Source organism: Falco naumanni, chromosome 6 (assembly GCF_017639655.2).
Source record: "Falco naumanni isolate bFalNau1 chromosome 6, bFalNau1.pat, whole genome shotgun sequence".
NCBI lineage: Eukaryota > Metazoa > Chordata > Aves > Falconiformes > Falconidae > Falco > Falco naumanni.
In genome coordinates this window covers 21,226,120-21,238,373 of record NC_054059.1, presented here as the reverse complement: position 1 = coordinate 21,238,373, position 12,254 = coordinate 21,226,120, and the positions used below count along the sequence as shown (strand labels likewise).

At 34.0% G+C, this 12,254-nt stretch overlaps 1 protein-coding gene across 1 annotated transcript in view; it reads right to left on the bottom strand.

The window, feature by feature from the left end:
• The window catches only part of CSMD1 (CUB and Sushi multiple domains 1), a 1,211,070-nt gene that overhangs the window by 65,189 nt on the left and 1,133,627 nt on the right, over nt 1-12,254 (bottom strand). Inside the window, exons 51-52 of the mRNA XM_040599137.1 lie at nt 11,131-11,325; nt 7,232-7,405 (exon numbers count right to left, since the gene is read on the bottom strand). Of these exons, the coding sequence (XP_040455071.1) occupies nt 7,232-7,405; nt 11,131-11,325 (369 nt within the window). The remainder of the gene's footprint in view (nt 1-7,231; nt 7,406-11,130; nt 11,326-12,254) is intronic.

The window sequence follows — 12,254 nt, the reverse complement described above, 5'->3', positions numbered from 1 at the left end:
AATGCATGCCACTTTATTATTTTTTTTCACACATGTAGGATTATTACAAGAATCTTAACTGTAGGATGGCTGATGTCTTTAATTGTGATATTCTCCTCTAAATTTGTGGAAGAAAGTATGAATGTAAGTTTTTCACACCCAACTTATATAGCTACTCTTCACCTGACAGCGAGTATGGCATCTTACAGAGAGTAACAAGGACATTGAAAACACATTTTTCTCCTTGAAATGGCTCATGGAATAACTTAACTTATTGTTCTCAGCCCAAATTAGTAATATGATCCCCCTTACCATTCTCTCTTCTCCAGCCTCACTCAGCCTCTTCTTGTTTATCACATATTCCACCCCCTAGCTCCTCAAGGGCCCTTCCCCCAGACTTGCTTCAGTTTCCAATATCTCTCTTTTATGGTGGAAGACACAAAAACTACACAGAGTTTTCCACATGAGTGCTGAAGAGGAAATAACTGACCCACTGACTACATGGCTGCGCATACAGTCCAGTCTGTGATCTCCTTTACTGCAAAACCACACTTTTCACCCTTGTTCAGCCTCTCCCTAGGTCACCTGGGTTCCTTTCTTAAAGCTTCTTTCTAACCAGTCAGTTCCAAGGCACTCCTCACGAATGGCATTATTCTAGGAAAAGTGTAGGGTTCTGTACTTGTCTTTGTTGAACTTTAAGAGCTTCCTGTTGGCCCGTTCCTCCATATTCTCAAGGTCCCTCTGCCTAGCAGTACTGCAATCCATCACACCGACTGTTCTCCCATCGTTTGGTGCCATCCTCAAACTTGCTGAGGCTGCACCCCAACCTGTTATCCAATTGACAGAGGTTGGATAAAATTGCCCTCAGTATTCATCCTCAGTATCTACTGGCTACTAGTCATGACTGGAATCATGAAACACTGCCCTTAGAGTTTGTTTGTTTGTTCAATTAGTTTCCCACCCAGTTTGCAGTCTCCCCATCCAGTCCCTGTCTTCTCAGTTTGGCTACAAGGATACTATGGGAGACAGTTTCAAATGTTTTGCTATATCACAAAGTGAAAGAAATCTACTGCTGAAATCTACGCCTGATGAGAAAGCCATCAGAAAAGGCTGTAAGATTATTAAGGTTCACTTTTGATCATTCTATCCTGTCTGTTTCCAATTATCTTCTTACTTTCCCTATGCTTGGAAATGGACTTATTTCCTAGTATTCACTCCCTATTTTTTTCCAAGGACTGAGGTGAAATAGAATAGAATACATTTTAGGTTTTAATTTTTTTCTAGACCTAAATAGTAAAGAATTGAAAAGCAGTTGCTACACTGAAGCCAAACACAGACAACCTCAGGGAATTTCTAGCAGAAACATTGCTGAGATGTGCCAAGTGGCATAATGCAAAACACAAAATATTTTGCACTTTCTCTTAAACAGGGATTTAACAAGTTGGTGAACTTATTATGTGCATCATTTTATTTATAGATCATTCCAGCTAGTGGATTTAGTGATTTTTCTGGGAATTTTGACTCATTTACATTAAATATTCCAACAACTCAAGAACTGAAAGAGCACTGTAATAATACAAAATGCATGTAATTTTCCCATCAAGTAAAACTAGATTAAAAGAAAATTAAGGAGGCTATAAGTCAATTTTATAATTTTATATGCTCTGAAGAATTAAGGAAATTTTTCTCATCTTTCAAGGTTGGTTCAGTAGTTTTATTCTAAAACATCTGGAAAGCAAGATACAAATAATTCTACTGTATTTTAATGAGAATTTGATATATAAGACAATATCACAATAACATACTGCTGTTTACCTATGAGTTATGAATTATGGTATCAGATATTTTTACATGAGTGTGGTCAGTAGCACCATTTTTTCACACTGAAAAATGTAGAGGATTATATATATATTACAGAATTACATCAGATATGGAATTCTTACTTGTTTTGGAAAAAATATGCTAAAATATTAATGAAAATGGAATAGAGTAGATTATATTTAAGTTTAGACTTTAAAATATGTCCTTGATTTATTTATGTATAGTTTTGCACCTGAAAGTCATAAAAAGTCAGGAAAAAAAAACCTGTTGAGGAAAACACTTCAGTCCATGATTAAATGCCACCAATACTAGAGATGGAGTTAAGCAAATTCTTAAATGCTTCCAGTTTGACCTATGCCCTACACGTATGTAGGCACACAAAGCACACACACAAGCACATATGTTTTGTGTCTTATAGGTGCAATTGTTCTTAGAAGGAAAAAGGAGGAAGAGATAGAAGTATCAGCAGTGTAAGTGAATGAAAATGAAAAAAAAAAAAAACCCTTTCCTACAAATTTTTATTTATCCTTGTATAACTAAGACAAAATACATGTATTACTAACTAACTGAAGATTTAGGTCTTATTTTAGCCTTGGACTCATTAACCACAGTCACTGATTTTAGCTTTCTTTTGAGACAAATAAGGATTTGACAAACCCCTTCCTGACTTAGGGAAATTAGTGTACTCAGCTGGCCTGAAATTATAAATTGATTTTGCACAGACCAGTGGGTAACATAAAACGATACCTATTTTCATCTATAGCTGTCCTGAATTACAGTCATGCAGGTACAGTGTAGGTAAAAAGCATCTCTGACTCATTATCATTCCTTTGAAATGGAAAGATTCATTCAGAGCTCCCTGGGTGTTTGCCTCCTGATGTTCGACGGCTTCAGGTAAGTCCTAAAGGCACTCTGAAATAAATTTGGTGTATGCTGTCCTTGAAATGTAAGAATACACAACTGGCAGCATTCACATCATCTAGCTTTAAAATTTAAGAATTTACCTGTCCTTAATTGCTCTCTGGAGGAGCCTGCATACTTCCATTGACCTTGTTGGGAATTTAGGATCTTAGATTGTACTCTAAATTGCATCTAAATTAGGTGTCTAAAGTACATGGTGTGAATATCCCTTATGTAAGAGAACACAGAGAGGCACAAAGAGGTTCAGTAGCAGAAATACAACCTTTTGCAACATGCACGTAACTCATATTTAGACCTTCATACTCAGAGCTGTGCAGTATTTTTGGCACTAGAGCTTGTCTGATTTTGAAATAGCAAAGACTAAATAGTGATTAACAACCTTCCAGCTCTAAACATGCTCTTTTTGGTCTAGTGAGGTAGATCCATACATTTAACAGTTCTAAGCATAGGGCTGCATTCAACAATGCAATCGCTCAAATAGAAACCAAAGTCCATCAAGTTTTTTTAGAAAAAGGATTGGGAAGTATCATAAAACAAGCATTGCTCTTACTGCAACAATAGTTCCTGCAAGAGGTTCTCTGTTTATAACAAGTGGGAATTAATCTGCAGAAATAATTTACAATGCAGATAGGTGGAAAAAAAATTTAGTTATGACCAAGGGGATAAGGTAATAGCAATGGATACTTGTTTCAATGTGGATTTGTAAAAAAATGAAACAGACAGAATCCAACAGCAAATCACTTCTGGAGAAGAAAAGGATGAATTCATATAAGTGAAATTCAAGCTGTATATAGAAACAGTCTTTCCCAACTACAAGACCTAGTAAACTTATTAGGTGTTTCGAAAAGAGTTAAAAGCATTCACTGTGTGTAGTTTTTAAAATTACTTCGAAAATAAACTCGTTCACTATGTAAGTCTTGTACTGATCAGTTCTTCTCCATCTCTACACTATTTGAATTTAAATTTATGGCTACTGTAGGATATTAATCTTCTAGGGTGTTCAGTGGTAAAATATATTTCTCAGTAGTCAGAACAGAAGAAAAAAAAAACTTTTCCAACCTTCCATGTGCAAGAGTTATTTATAATACAAACAGAATCCATTGAGATTTGTACATTATTTAGCCTGTATATGTTGGCAGCTAAATTATCCTGTGTGTAGAGGATTTCAAGAAAAGCAGTGCATAAGTACTGAATACTATTGGTCAGATAATGAAGTGGTGTTTCATATTAGTTAAAATGAATGAATGCTAACACATATCTTTATGCTTGAAATCATTAAAGGCAGGTGTCAGGCAGTACACTGGCAATGAATGGTATGACACACTGCAAAACCTAAGGTGTAATAGCTCTTTTTTTACAATATAGGTTGCATGTTTGCAACAGAAGACAGAGCTGAAGAAAATACTCCTACACATGCAAATTTGGAGCTGTTGAATCTTCACAGTTCCAGCATCTTTTAAATGTCAGTCAGCCTCAGTCCAATGATAATCCCACACCAGTAGGAAGCTGATGTGTCTTCACGTACAAAACTCTTACACAGGTCCACTGTGGAACTGATGAACTTATGTATGTTAAAAAGTAATGCTGAAGCATAACGTTCCCCTAACCAGAACCTCAGTGGAATCTGTTTGCCTAGGTAAAAAAGTTTTATTTTACTCCTTTACTGCTCTAAATATAAACTTCATTTATGCCATTATTTCCTACATCAAAATGACATCATTCTTAATACAGCGTATTTTAAACTGAAAAATATAGTGTATGCAATTGAAAATAAATCAAGCCAGAGAAGTGTTTTTCCTTTTCAAAAAAGCCAGAAACAACTACTTCTTGCTGGGAACTCACTAATAACAAATGGCCATTTAGAAGCTAGATTAGCCCTGTTAGACAATGGTTGCTACTTTGAACCATCCTGTGTCTTAAAAGATGATACATTGTAGAACTATATTAAAAAAAATATACTACAAATGTTACTGTTGCAAAATGAAGGAATCAATCAGGAATACATATTCAAAGGTTATAAAATCTTAATTCAGATCTGAATTACATGATCTCATGCTAATATTTATTTTTCTGACAACATTCTGTGTTCATTTTCCTTGCTGCTGCAGCCTAGTATCTGAATTGAAAGAAGAAAAGGCAATCAAAATGGCAAGTAGGACACAAAGACTGAGATTTTATCCCTGTCTCTGAATAAAGACTCCCACATTTCTCTATTTCACATATATCCCATAAAATTGTCTGCTCTATACTGATGATGAATAGAATTAATATGCAGCTGGTAACTCCACATTCTTTTTCATCAAGGTTAGATTATTAAGCTTTTGTCTGTTAAAGCATTACTGTCTTGTAGCTTGCAACTTGTTTCAAAATGTTTTCTCTAAAAGTTTTTTTTCAGGCATTAAAGATCTCCAGAAATTCAGGATGTGTTCACTAGCACTGTTTTAAAAATCATGTTTATCTAATCAAACTTGCTATTCTTTTTTCTTAATAACTTCATAAGATTGAATTTATGACAACTGAAAACAGCTTTTTGAAGATATGATTGAGTTGGTATGTGGTCCCATCACACCTGGTTACTGTGATGCAGATGTTCTTCTTTTCTTTTAATAGAATATTCTACCAAGGGAATGTTGCTGTGTTTTCAAATGCAGCTCTGATTTTCTGTTTCGCTCAGGGGAACTGTAGCCCTTTCTTTCAGTTTTGCACTCCATGACAGCACGAACTCAAAGCCCAGAAACTGCAAACACCCTTTATGATGGTGCTATGAAGTAACTGTTTAGAAATTTAAGACAAACTTATCACATATGTATAGGGTAATGAGCACCAGCAACCTAATATGCCAAAGATCATATGTACACCTATTTGAACACAGAAAGTTAGTGACGCTATTGACTAAAGTTAAGAATGGATTCAGGTGTCTAAGAATGCTCAGCAACCTTTTGTTATCAGTTCTTTAGGTACAAAACTTTCTTTCTTACAGATCCATATTGACACTGACTTACTGAAAATGTAGATGGGTTTATTTTGGTTCATGGAACTTACAACATGAAGAATTCTTCAAACAGCATGAAGGTTTGAAGATGTGATCCTTAGAAAAAAGTGGGTTTTTTTCAGTTTTGGTTTAAATTTATTTCTTCAGATAGGACAAAAGTATGTTGTTCTTCATCACATACTGCAAAACACACCTATCCACATTCTTTTAATAGGATGTTTTGATGATACCAAGGTCAGAGGAAGATAACTGGCATTATATTTTTAAATGCAAAATTGTCATGTTAATACACTTTTTAAGACAATGATTCTATAGAACAGGAGAACAAGAGATTTTATAATTTAGAAATGATTCAGCATAATATATTTAAAAGCTTTAAGTCAAATGTTACTGTCAGACATGTATCTAATTAGTCAAACATTGCTCTAGGCTACCGGAAAAAGAGGTGAGTTCTGAATAGAGAATAATTTCTGACAATTCGTGTTACAGCTACTACCATTTCCTTATAAAACAATGCTTTTACAGTTTCATTGCTGCAAAAAAAACAGGAATATGGATAATTCTGGATAATGATATCTTAGTTACTTTATTTGTTTTGGTGTTTGGTTTTGGGTTTTGTTGTTTGGTTTTTTTAATCAATTATTTCCTCTGTAAAGCAGTTCATTTCTTGCAAATGATGAGTGGTCAAACTCTTTTGTTTAAAATATACTAGATAGGCATGGAACACTACGTGTTCTGCTAAAAGCATGTGGCTAGGCAGCAGAGAAGAAAACTGCTTTTTAAGTGAGGTTGAACTCTGGAGAAGAAAGAAGATTCCTCCTTTTCTGAGAACAACTGAGTACATTCATCTGTGAGGCAAGAGGAAAATCTGCAGACTGAAGGTAGATAACGCAAATAAAATATTCCAAAAATAAATACATTTTCCACAGCCAAGAATAAACCCACTGCTAAGCCTCAAAGGTTACTGTAAAAGAAAACAATTTTCTTATGTCTATATGAGTGTAAATCAATATGAATGGATATGAAGAATGAAAGAGTTGGGATGACAATCTAAGGTCTAAACTATATATAGATATATCGAGGTTTGGAAGGGTGTTGGTTTTGTTTTACTTTAGGCTTTCTCTTGTCTAGTTCTCTCAACTAAATGCTCAATATGCTGAAAGCTCATTTGTATTTGGAATGCACCAGGAATACTCTTGAACTGAAGCTCATCTTCCAGCTTAGTTTGATCATACAGCCTGTGACTGCTCCACAAAGCAAACCAAAGCACTGTAAATGTGGGTGAGTCACTTAAAAACACTCCTGGTCTGAAAAGCATTACAATATAAAATATAATTTAATTTATAATTAAAAATTTATATGCTAGTAGAGTATTATAAAATCATATGCAATATTTCTGTACTTAAGATATTATTTTTCATTGATTTTGAATTTTTGTTGCTTGATAAGAGCTGAATTCCAGTACTTAATACCATGTTTGCTTAAAACAAAACAAAACAAAGAAAGTTGCTTTTTTACCTAGGCATTGGGTTTCAGTACCACTCCAGAGACCGTTTGCCAAGCATTCTCTCACATGAGAACCAACTAACGTGTATCCTGTGTTGCAGGTGAATATTGCAGTAGCTCCATACACTGTTAAAGTTCCAATCTTATTTCCATTTGGTGGAGACGGAAGACCACCACAGGAGATAACTAGGAAAAAAACCCAAACAACAGAACAAACTGAAATATGAAAATAATTTTCATAATTTCTGAGACTAAAAGACAATATCCACTTCATATTTTCTTAAAAATTATAATAGGAATAAATATGAGTTGTATTCCACAGTAAGGGCTTAAAATTATGCTTGATTTGGTAACACATGTTCAAAATCTGAAAATTCTTCACATCTTGGCAGCAGCTTAAACACAATCTGTATTTTCAGTTATGAAAAAATGGAATTACATGAATGTTCAGGGAGGCTGTGGTTATGTTGAGTGTGTACATACACTTGGCTACTCCTCAAATATACTTTACCCAGCCATTTTAAGTGTTATGTCTGTTTAAAGATACTATCTTAACACGTATTACTCTGAATTGTTATGAACTGTCTTTTTTCTTATTCCCACTACTATTTATAATCACATAACATTTATGGTTGTCTGCTTGCTTAAAATATACAACTTCTGTTGTTTCTTAAGGCTAGACTTGATCCGTTATCACAGAAACCTCTTGTAGCATCAGCTGCAACCCACAGCTATTACAGGCACCACATGACAAATTACCTTTTAAGAATGTATCAAACTGTAATTTAATTAAAACCATTCTGTCATGTCTTTTGTTTCTAGAAAAACATATCAATAATATTGTAACTTAAGATGTAAAACAATGCCTTCAAGAGCTTCAATTAAATTTTATTATATTTTAGCATAAATAATGGGTTTACTTTCAAGACATGTTAATCACAACTAAAAGTCCTATCTGCAACCTCAAGGCCACGATCTTCTATAGTTTAAAAGGTTCACTACAGAAAACAACATGGAATTGGGTAGAACTTCGATAAAATCAAGTACATACCACTGTGCTGTTATCAGTCATAATCAGAATATATGTGCTCAAAGTTTCTTATGCACATAAGGTTTCCAGAGGTGGATAAGACTCCTTTTGACTACAAACAAGTCACATTAATGTAATTTGTGGAGTAGTCTAACACTGTAATTTCTAATGCTATGCTGAATATTAATTACACTTATGCTACGTTATTATTTTCCTAAAATGCAATAGAATGAATTGTTCTAAACATATTACAGATGCTTTATTATTAATTACAGTGTTTCCAGTTGAAGATAACTAAACTACACGAGTAATGAACCGCCTCATGATTTTTTAGGTAGCTGATCAGCATAATCATAGAAAAATAAAATAGATTTATTAGTTAGGCCTCTTTTAATCCAGAACCCCCTTAATTTGACGTTATGCAATTCTTTTAGAGATATATTCACAAATAGATATTAAGAAATATGATCTAAATTCCTTATCTTCAGTGTTTCAATTAGCTTTCCTGCTGCTTCAGAAATACAGAAGCTAGAATCTATATTTATATAACCTATCTTTAGCAATTGAATGACAGAAAGTAAATAGTAGACTCCTCAAAATACAGTGTATTTCTGGATCTTAATGAACTATATCCAATGGAAATACTACTGAACATCTCCTGAGGGATGAAGTTTGCCATAATTAAATTATAATCAGTCCTCTATCAGAGGGCAAAATAATGTATCTTTCTTAGAAATAAACTAATGTTTCTTCAATCAGCAACTCCCTGGGTTTCTATATCTATCTAATACTTTGGTTTTGGTTAATTGCATCCTATGTGGGTCACCACATTTTCTGTTTACATAAAAATTCGGCACTTGTAGAGGCTGGTCAAGAACTAGCTTTTCAAAGACTTCTCAGCAGCTGAGCAGTAGCTGCATATTAGGCAGTAAAATGGAAAACTAGGTTTTTTAGCATGTGTGCACAGAAGGGGGAACAATTGCTATTAACAGAATAAAAAATCATTAGTTTTAAACCTGAAAAGAAAATTGTTATAGTTGTTACTGGCTTATACGAGATATAGAAGTCACCTTATTTTTCCAACTGAATGTTTTCAGAAGGACATTTTCCCAAAACAAAAGTAGAGGAATAAATCAGAAACAACATAATTCCACAACCCATCATCATTTAGATAAGATCTGATACATTCCTTTCATGTATGTATTGCATTGATTGTTGTTACAAGTAGTTCTCTCAGATTTGTTCTGAAAACATCTTCAGGGTTTTTTTTTTCTTTTCTAGAAAATAAGTATTGTTTTGTATTAATTTTATTTAAATTATGTACATCCATCTTGGTTCTCTTTTCTTTGTTCTTTTCCCATACTAGCATCATTCTCTAATACTGCCTCTATAATTCCATGCCTTAGGTTTGTAGCCACACACTTCCCAGTACTGTTGAGAGTTTGTGTCAATTTATACTTGAGTCATCCTTGGGAATGATTTGGGACCATCTGAGATGACTTTGGGTGTTCTGTCTAGCCTCCAGCTGCTGTTGAAGAAGACTGAGAATCAGTCTCATGTCTCTTCAGTATCTACCAGCTTAGACACTGTAATTTGTCTCATATGGCATTAGGAGCTTGTATTTAGGCAAAGTAATTTTGTTTTCTGTTTATCACAATATGTACATCATACCGAATGTTTTGCTCAACCATTTATTTGGAATATGAAAAGCTATCTGGTTTTGATGTTCATTCTGTTATCACTATCATAGAATCATATGAAATACTTTTGGTACCATTTATCATAAGGTATTATTGACATGTCTACAGTCTTAACAGAGTCTGACAGGGCGGAATGATTCTGTTCTCTTTTCTTAAAAAATACCAGAAGGTATAATTTAGTAAACTGTTCACTTGATCCCAAGAATTCCTTCCTACACTGCTGTCATAAAAATTCTCTTATTGATTCAGCTTGTTTCAGAATAGTCGTTCTCAAATATCTTCTAACACTAGGAAAAGGGGGGAAAAAAGTGTCACTCTCTAAAAAGAAAATAATGCATCTATTTTAGCATCTCTTTCAGGACGAAATACTACATTTGAATACCTCACTGAAAATTATATAGTACTCTGAAAAACTGAATGCCCAAATCTTATTTCCAGTTCTGCTTAGTATGCTAGGCCTGCCAGTTGGCCATTTTCCTTCAGATGATGGGATCTTCTGTGCTGCGCTGGCATTGAAAGAGATCATGTATTACCATAATGAGGGAAAGGTTTCTGCTTTAAGGGTAGCAGAACTAGATGAACGTGCCAAATATCCTCTCCAACTAAAGCAAATAACACATTGGAAATGAAGAAATGAAGTTTTGGGGAGATTAATTAGGACTTTGACACTGTAAACCTTGTCAACTGTATGATCCCACTGAGAATGTCAGGGTTCCCTAAACCTTTGAACGTCCAAAGTCAGGGCTGATGTGATTTATGATACTTTCATATGAAGACATTATAGAAGCTCATATGTATGTTTCTCCAACAGTACAGTTCTCACCCAAGAGGTCAAAGCAATATCATCTTCTAATCTAACTAATCTGGAGTCCTCTAAGTAATAACATTATCACCTAGTGTTCTCAGAATACTTAAGCACTATCTAGTTGAATGACTCCATAGTCAGACACAGATCATCATCCAGACTGATCTTCTGATGCTACTTCATTGATGAAATATATTGTACTTTCCACATAAAGAGTTTAAATCGATTAATTTCAACAAGTTAATGAAAATTTCATATTTGCTTACATATAGGAAACTGATAGTGAAATATTTTTACGAGAATCTTTATACTATTTATAAAATAGAATATTTTATTAAAAAGCATAGAATATTCTGTAAGGAAGTATGTTCCTTACCCTTACAACTTGGCCTTTCATTGCCAATACTCCAGGTTCCATTAGTCCTGCACTGTATGAGTCTTCGACCCAATAAATAATATCCAGGACTGCAGCTGAGCATAACTTGAGCTCCATACTCATTCAGTGACCCAGAAATCAGTCTCCAGACAACATGTTCTGAAAGCAGAGTCTCTATGCTGGGGCAAGTAAGAGCTGTGAAGAAAGGACACTTAAATATTAGCATTCTACCACTAAGTTTCTTCACAGATAAATGACTTGCCTTACTGGCAGAAGTTTTGTAATGTAAAATTGAACATACCATAACTATTTTTGATATACAAGTTCTAGAAAAAATAATGAACATCATACAGTGAGTATTACAAATTGAACAGGAATCTGTGGTACATTTTCATTTAGTAAGATGCAGTGGAACAATGACATACAGTTATCTTTCTCTAATACCATTTATTTTAAAATTTCAGAGATAAAACACATTACAGACTACAGCGGATGTAAAAGGGAAACCAAATAATGCCATGTAATTTTTGCAAAGGCTCATGTGATGCTTTAGTTTTCTATCCATTACATTAACTTTGAAAAGCTCTAACAAGTTCTTAAAACAGGTTGCCATAAAAGCTGTTAACAGACGTTCAAATGGTATGCTGCGGGCATTCAGGAAAATTATTACATTCCAGAACACTGACATAAAAAAAAAAAGAAAAGATAACATTTAGAGAGATTTCTAGAGTGCTTTCTGTTCTGTTGCTTTTAGTATTTCAGATTTCATAAAATAATGCAGTTGTAGCCAGTAGACAAGACCTGTAGTTTATGTTTTTCATAAGGCTTAATATAGCTACCAAGCATATATGGCATTTTAAAATACTCTTCAATTTGACTCTCTGCAATTCAAGATAAAGTACACAGAATATTTACAATATTTATGATATTGACATGCATTCTATCTTAATGTCCCTATGTCTCTAAAGATTAGCCTAGATTTATGAAAATATTTATGATTACTTTGTTTAAAAATAGCTGTATTTTGTATCATACCATGTTGTTCAGAATTTCCCTGCTATAGAGACACTCTGAATGGGCTAGTTACTGTTTACATTCCAAAGAACACTTCAGAAAAAAACTAC